The 7,642-nt window shown below is 38.4% G+C and overlaps 1 protein-coding gene across 1 annotated transcript; it reads right to left on the minus strand.

Moving 5' to 3' along the window:
* Positions 1-458: 458 nt before the first annotated feature.
* LOC143559539 (thioredoxin-like protein CDSP32, chloroplastic) lies at positions 459-5,749 on the minus strand. The gene is made up of 3 exons (XM_077048077.1): positions 5,499-5,749; positions 1,929-2,267; positions 459-942 (listed from the first exon to the last, which is right to left on the minus strand). Exons 1-3 carry the CDS (start codon positions 5,727-5,729, stop codon positions 598-600), a joined length of 915 nt encoding a protein of 304 aa, XP_076904192.1. The 5' UTR covers positions 5,730-5,749; the 3' UTR covers positions 459-597.
* Positions 5,750-7,642: the final 1,893 nt, after the last annotated feature.

The raw sequence follows: 7,642 nt of genomic DNA on the forward strand, positions 1-7,642 counted from the left end.
CCTACCCGAAAAAAAACCCGGAGAAACCAGTCAAATACCCGATTATACCTGGAACTGGTTCCTACGCGGAACCGGTTTGACTTTTGTTGACCATAGGTTCCGGATTTAAAAAATACCTGATTTGTGCACATATAGGTAGTGTTAATTATTTGGGGTATAGGTTAATTGCTTAGCTTTAGTTTAGACAATAGGGCATAGGAGTGTTGTGCTCGGGGTCGTCACACAAAATAATAAGGACTACGTAGTTTGGTGCTAGTCAAGTGCTGGAATATGGACTAGCGATTGTGCCATGGACATAATAGTGATTAATTGGCAACTATCGGTTAGCCTTGATCAGTGATTAATCGATGTCTAAACGCAATTTTTACAATCATGATAAGGAGAGTGGTTCTTAGCTCAAATACCAATTTTACCCCTCACACTACTTATTTTTCTAATATTCCAAAAAACAGCCTAAATGAATGCACAAACAAGATTTGTAACGTTCAAAAATACATAGTAACATAAAATGTTACACCATACAATTTTTACTAGTACATGTGTAAACAATCATCAACACTCCAAATATCTTTCTTTTAATCTACTTTAACTAATTAATTAATAAGTGACCCGAACACCTTGGTATCTAAGAATTTCCCCAATAAGCTCGCCCCTACCCGACCCGACATACCTCCCACATATCTCACCATCTCTTATGAACAAAAAGGTCGGGACCTCAACGACATCCATATCTTTCAAGAATTGCATGCAACTAGCGTTCTCGTCACCATTCATCCTTGCAAAAACAGCCGTTTCCATTTTTTTGGATAGTTTTAGCACCGTTGGGTATACCTTCACGCAAGGGCCACAATGTTTGAGGCCAACGTCGAGCACGATGAGCTTATGATCCTCCTTGTGATCAGCTATTAGCTTCTCAACGTCTTCTCTGTTGTGTAGTTGTACCTAAAGGTGCAAAAAGATTGAACAATACGGAAGAGAGAGCTTTTATATAGGGATTATCAAACAAACAAACAAATATGCTCAATAAAATCTTGTTAATAAAGTATGGTTCGGGAAGTGTAAGATAACGTCAAATATATCCTCTATCATAGGAGATAGAGATGTTATTGCTCACAACGAGACTCTTAACTCAAAGCAATAACTTATCTTTAAGTATAATATATAAATAACACAAATATATTGTCCATAGGAAAGTAGGGAAATGTTAACATACAAATGAAATTAACCTGCTAAATGTGAGAATCAAGTAGAGTAATTATATATACAAGTAAAATAATTATGTAGTTACATCATAGAGTAATTACATAATTACATACTTGTATATATAATTACTCTACCTGATTATCACGTTTAGCACGTTAATTTCATTTGTATTTGATCCAAACCCTAGGAAAGCAATAATAGTAAAAAATAAGATAGATAAGTACATAACTATCACCCTATGTGTCGATTTTTTTTATGAACTAAATCAGTCTATTTGAGTATTTTCTATTTATGTAAAAAAAAAATTAATATTTCTATTTATGTTTCATTTTTTTAGTGGTCACTTGAATCACTAATGGTTTATTGACGCACCCGATTGGTCCATTGAATATGACCTAATTTAATAATGGAAAGAAGAAAAAATAGCTTACTCACCTATCTCTCATGTACTTGCAAATTTTACTAGAATTTCAAAATAAATTTAATTCTAATAGTAGTATTTCAAAATTTTGATTTTTTTTGACAAAATATTGTTCTTAGCCAATCCATAGATAAACAATCAATTCCTACTAAAAACACCAGTATTTGCAACTAAACTCATGTCCAATCTAACATACTGATTCGATCAATTTTGCAACAAAAAGAGTTTGTTTATTTATTTCTAAATGGCGATGGTCATCCAAGATATTAAAACATAAAATTAAGAAAACAGTCAGAAAACTTACGACGCCAGAGTGATTATCCCCATAGTACAAAACATCCCCCATCAAGCGATCCGGTCCGATCGCTTCCTCTTCATGGATCTTCTCCATACCCTTATAAAAATTAAAATGAGGCACTTGTTCAATCTTCTCCCGTTTGAAAAACTCGGTCATCTCGTCCGATTGATCACCCAAAACGAGCAAGAACACGACGTCATTGCAAGTTCGGCTTAAGTTTACCATGAACGGGTATATCTCGCTGCTTTGTTTACTGTCACTTGCCGCGAATTCAACCACCACCAGCTTGTCTTTGGCGTCACGTAACGCGGCATCAAATTCCGCCACCGTGTGGACATGTTGCACCTGAATGTAATTAGACAAATTTAGAGGTACTATTATGTAAATATGAGTTAAGTATATAGCCCATCTAGGGTGCGCATGAAACCAAAATTAAATTGAAAAAACCCAATGTTGGTGCATTTTGTGACCGTCGCTATGCAATTCTGTTCAGCGTTTTGGAAGTACGAAGTTAGAACAACTTCGTCATAGGCGAAGTTGTAACAACTTCGCCATAGGCGAAGTTGTTCTAACTTCGTACTTCCAAAACGCTGAACAGAATTGCATAGCGACGGTCACAAACTTCGTCATAGGCGAAGTTGTAACAACTTCGCCATAGGCGAAGTTGTAACAACTTCTGCCATAGGCGAAGTTGTAACAACTTCTGCCATAGGCGAAGTTGTAACAACTTCGCCTACAGGCCCAAGCCCTCGAAGTTTATATATATATGTGTGTGTCTTGTTTAGGTTTGAGAATCCAGAAATTGAGAGAGTTTTGTGTTCAGTTTATTTTGTCTAGAGAGAAACCGAGAGGGAGAGTCGTGTGGGACGACCAGAGGTAGAGCTCACCTCGGGGTCGGCCGTCATTTGTTTTCGTGTTGGGTATGTAAGTGTTTTGATTATTATATGAAAAGATCTGCAGATATGTTTATCCCGTTCGTGTGTTTGTATGTGTGTAATCGTGTTCTTCGTATTCTACACCATAAACGAGTCTAGGAGGATTCCGCACTCCTAGACCTCGTGCGGATCTCATATCGATCGGCGACGCCCCGCGGGGTCCTACAAGTGGTATCAGAGCCTTAGGCTCTCATGCTATGGTTCAAGATCTGCGTTTTGGTGTTTCTGGCATGTTTCTAATGCGTTTCTGGCCGATCAGCGCCGCAGGCGAAGTTATGGGGTTCAGGCGAAGTTGTCGCTTAAATTTTAGGGTTTAGGCGAAGATATAAGGTTAAGCGAAGTTATCCACAACTTCGCCTACCTCACAAGTTCGCTTATCTCAGGCGAAGTTTTGGACAGGCGAAGTTAAAAAAAAAAAAAAAAGTGTTTGGAGTTTTCGTCTGTATGGCCAGGTGTACACGATTATTGTGAGACCGAAGACGTTGTTCCGTCAACGAGTGAAACTTGTTATCTCTTGGTCTTACGTGTGAACAAATACGTGTCAACTCTGGATTTGGAGTTGAGGTTGTGAATGGGATATTGATTGAAACTGGATATTGACACATATTTGGGTGTTTGTGGGCAATGAAATTGTTGTTGTTCGAGGTTGACCAACTAAAGAAAGTCAAATTAAACTGAAGGTTTTCGTCATTACCGGATTGCGGTCAGAGCATATTATTTATGTTATTTTCAAGGCGTTCGAGAATTGGATCCTGAAACGTGATGCTTATTTATTAAAGTGAAAATTCTGGAACAAGTTGGATTTAATCGGGAATTAAAGTGTTTATGTTCTTGATCGTTATCCCTGGTGATTGAAGATGCTTCGGATTAATTAATGGTCATGTGTGTTAGATTCTGTCAAGGTGGTTTTGTGATGAAATTGATCACTTGATGTTGAGTAGTTGAAGATTAAACCTTATCGTATGCCGACGTGTTGGTGAAGTTGTGGAGGGAGCCCAACTTCACGTGTTGGTGAAGTCAGAAGGACTCACGTGATTGGTTGAGATGATCAATTAGGCACAGGGATGCATGCATTTCAAAGACCTCAATCATTATAGTCGGAGAAGCTTACACTGAAGGGGAGATCTGATATGGAAGACGCTGGGTGATTGGTAGATTTGTGAAGCTACAAGACAGTTTCCGACACGGCTGGTCGATGAGCAAACAGAAGATCATCAGTTAAGAGGGAGTCTGTTGGTGCATGTTTTGTAACAGATGATCTTTTGTGTTTGTTAGAATTGAGAGCAACGGTCAAAGGGGAGTCTGTTGGTGCATTTTGTGACCGTCGCTATGCAATTCTGTTCAGCGTTGTGGAACTACGAAGTTAGAACAACTTCGCCATAGGCGAAGTTGTAACAACTTCGCCTACAGGCCCAAGCCCGCGAAGTTTATATATATATATGTGTGTCTTGTTTAGGTTTGAGAATCCAGAAATTGAGAGTGTTTTGTGTTCAGTTTATTTTGTCTAGAGAGAAACCGAGAGGGAGAGTCGTGTGAGACGACCCTAGGTAGAGCTCACCTCGGGTCGGCCGTCATTTGTTTTCGTGTTGGGTATGTAAGTGTTTTGATTATTATATGAAAAGATCTGCAGATGTGTTTATCCCGTTCGTGTGTTTGTTCGTGTGTTTGTATGTGTGTAATCGTGTTCTTCGTCTTCTACACCATAAACGAGTCTAGGAGGATTCCGCACTCCTAGACCTCGTGCGGATCTCGTATCGATCGGCGACGCCCCGCGGGGTCCTACACCCAACCAAAACAAAACCAACAATTGGTTTTATGATTTTGTAAAAACCAAAGCAGAAGTTAAAGATTCATACTTTTTTGTTGTTTATTTTAAGTAATGTAAACAAATACAATAAACATGTAACTCAAATATTTTAATTTTAAAGTATAAAAATAAATTAGTTACTAATTGAAAAAATTAGTTAGGCGCAAAATTCATTATTTTGGATAAAAATTTTTGGTTCTTGGCTCGGTTATAACCCAACAACCCAACCCGAATCGTGCAGACCCCTAAGCCTATATCTTGTACAAACTCTAATTAATATCATGGTTGTAAAATTCACACTATGACACTGATTAATTGCTAGTCGGCACCCCCACCAACTAGTCGTCAATAATCGATATTTGGTCAAAATCGGTCAAAATTTACAACTTTATTTATTAATTTTGGTATGTATATTAAAAAAATAACATATAAATCCCAATCCGATTACACCTACTTAATCCTTATTAATAGTTCGTATGTACCCCACCCACTAGCGAGTTCTACAACACAATTCCAATTATCTACAATTGCACTTTCATTACATACACTTAAGAGCATATTGTAAAAATCCCGGCTAGGCGTCGATTAATCCCTGAGTAATCGTTGGTTGCCACCCCACCAACTTGTCGCCGATTAATCCCAGTTTGTCCAAAATCGGTCAAAATTGAGAATTTTATACATAAAACTTTGAATATATATATATATATATATATATATATTTGAAAATTTTCATATAAAATCCAATCCGATTAATGGCTACTAATCCCTATTAGTCCAGATTAATCGCTAGTCTCTATCCCACCGCTTACAACACTACTTAGCATTTAAACTCACCTTGTCTTCTTCCTTTTTGTCTTTCTCAGTTTTCTTGGCGGCGCCAGTTGCGGCGCCAGCGCTAGCTTTTGTTATAAAAAGTGGCTGTGCATGTTTGAATTTGGAGGGAAACAAGGGTTGGAGTTTATTAATGTTGTAACTATTATTAATATTATTGTGGGATGGGAACAAGTGGAGTTTCGTGGTGGTGGTTGTTGGTGGTTTGAGAATGAGGTTTGTGAAGGTTGCCATGGTAGCCGGAGATAATGGTAGTGGTGACGGTGGTAGAGATGGTGGTGGTGATGAGAGAATTGGATGAGGGGTTGAAATTATTAAGGTGGGATGAGAGGGGTTGAAATCTAGTGAAGAGTGATTGTGAACCACTTGTTGAGTTTCAAGCTCATCCAATTATGTCTCCACCATACACTTTGATTTTTTCTTAAATAGATATTTTGTTAATAATTAGTTATGGGAAAATTATAAATATTTCTATTTTGTAATTTGTATGGTTGTGTAATGTGTACAGCATATTTTTATTTTAATTTACATTTTAATTTAGTTAGGTTCAATTATTTTGTTAGGAAAAAAAATTGTATTAATTTAGATCCTTCATCTATGGCTTAACGATAAGAGGTTTGGCTTCTTAAGTGGAGACTCAAGTTTGATTCTTAGATGTGTCATTTTGGATGGATATTAATGAATGATTTGAGCTTGTGCAAAGGTTGTCAGTTTGAACCCCGAGCCCAGTCAGGTTTTCGTCCCTGCGTGTGCTACGTCAGAGAGACATGCCTGTGTGGTGTCACAACGACTGTCAAGTGGCAACTAGCGGTATGGTTTCGTGGGGGGGGGGGGGGGGGCTAAGCCAAAATCTGAAAGTCAGCGTAGTTCTAGTTAAAACAACATAGTTTGGTCATAGTAGAACAACGAGACTCTCTAAATTGAAGAGTGCGGTGACCTAACACACAAGAATGTCGCCGATCTGAAAAAATATATCTTGCAATAATAATTGGTTATTTGAAATTTTTATGAATATTTTGATATTGTAATTTGTATGATTTCGTGTATGGTTTTTAAAATTTAAGAAATATAAAAACTATCACTAAAACTAAATGATTTTTAGGGAATGTCCTATTGGATATACGTGGCCTGTTTACTCACGATTTAGAATATTTTCTAAGTCAAACAAAATATCTAATACTCTTGTGTGGAATTAAATATGTCCAACACATATATATACACTTAACGAGTTGACAAAATAAACCAAGTATTTTATAACATTTTTGCAATATACTTTTAGAGCATATAAAATAACCTAATCAAAAAAAGGAATGTCACCAGCCCACTACCCATACTTTAATTAGCTGGATTCCGCTAGATAAACAGAAAAAAAAAAAGAAGAAGGAATGTTGTCGAGGCCATCATCTTCGCTATTTGATGGATTATTTAGAGAGCTAAGAACGAGACTATTTTGTGTTCTCTAAACAATACCACAGATATGCCTTTTGATTTGGTTGTTCCGGTTTCTTATTGTTTATGGTGTTATTATCGTAATCGTAAGTCTAATTTGAATTGTGTACAACGGCTTAAAAGCCACTTTCCTATCATGTGAAAAAAAATAATTAACGGCTATACCTCATACCCAACCTGCATTTAAGTTGTGTTTGTTTTGCTTATAAGGTCTGCAAATAGCCTATGTCTGCGGTCGCGCAGACATAAGCTCTTGAACGCTGTTTGTTTTAAAAAAAAATCTAAAAACTACTTTTATGGTCTTAAAAAATAAGTTTTTTTTATCATCTTCATACTTCTTAACATCATACCAAGTATCAACAACCAATGTCCAACACCACCACCCACCGCACGCCACCACCACCACCACCCACCGCCCGCCACCACCACCACCATCCACCTTCCGCCGCCACCACCAACCACCACCACCTTCCGCCGCCACCACCACCACCCACCGTCTGCCGCCGCCACCACCACCCACCGTCCACCACCACCACCACCTTCACCTTCAACCACCCACCATCCGCCACCACCGTCAACCACTCACCACCACCACCGTTAACCACTCACCACCACCACCCTCGTCGGCCACAACCATCGTCCACTAACACCACCACCACCCACCGTTCGTCGCCACCACCACCCGCCACCACCCACCG

The sequence above is a fragment of the Bidens hawaiensis genome, unplaced genomic scaffold, assembly GCF_021521415.1.
Source record: "Bidens hawaiensis isolate Kalapana, Puna unplaced genomic scaffold, B.hawaiensis_p1.1 tig00019925_1, whole genome shotgun sequence".
NCBI classification, from domain to species: Eukaryota; Viridiplantae; Streptophyta; class Magnoliopsida; order Asterales; family Asteraceae; genus Bidens; species Bidens hawaiensis.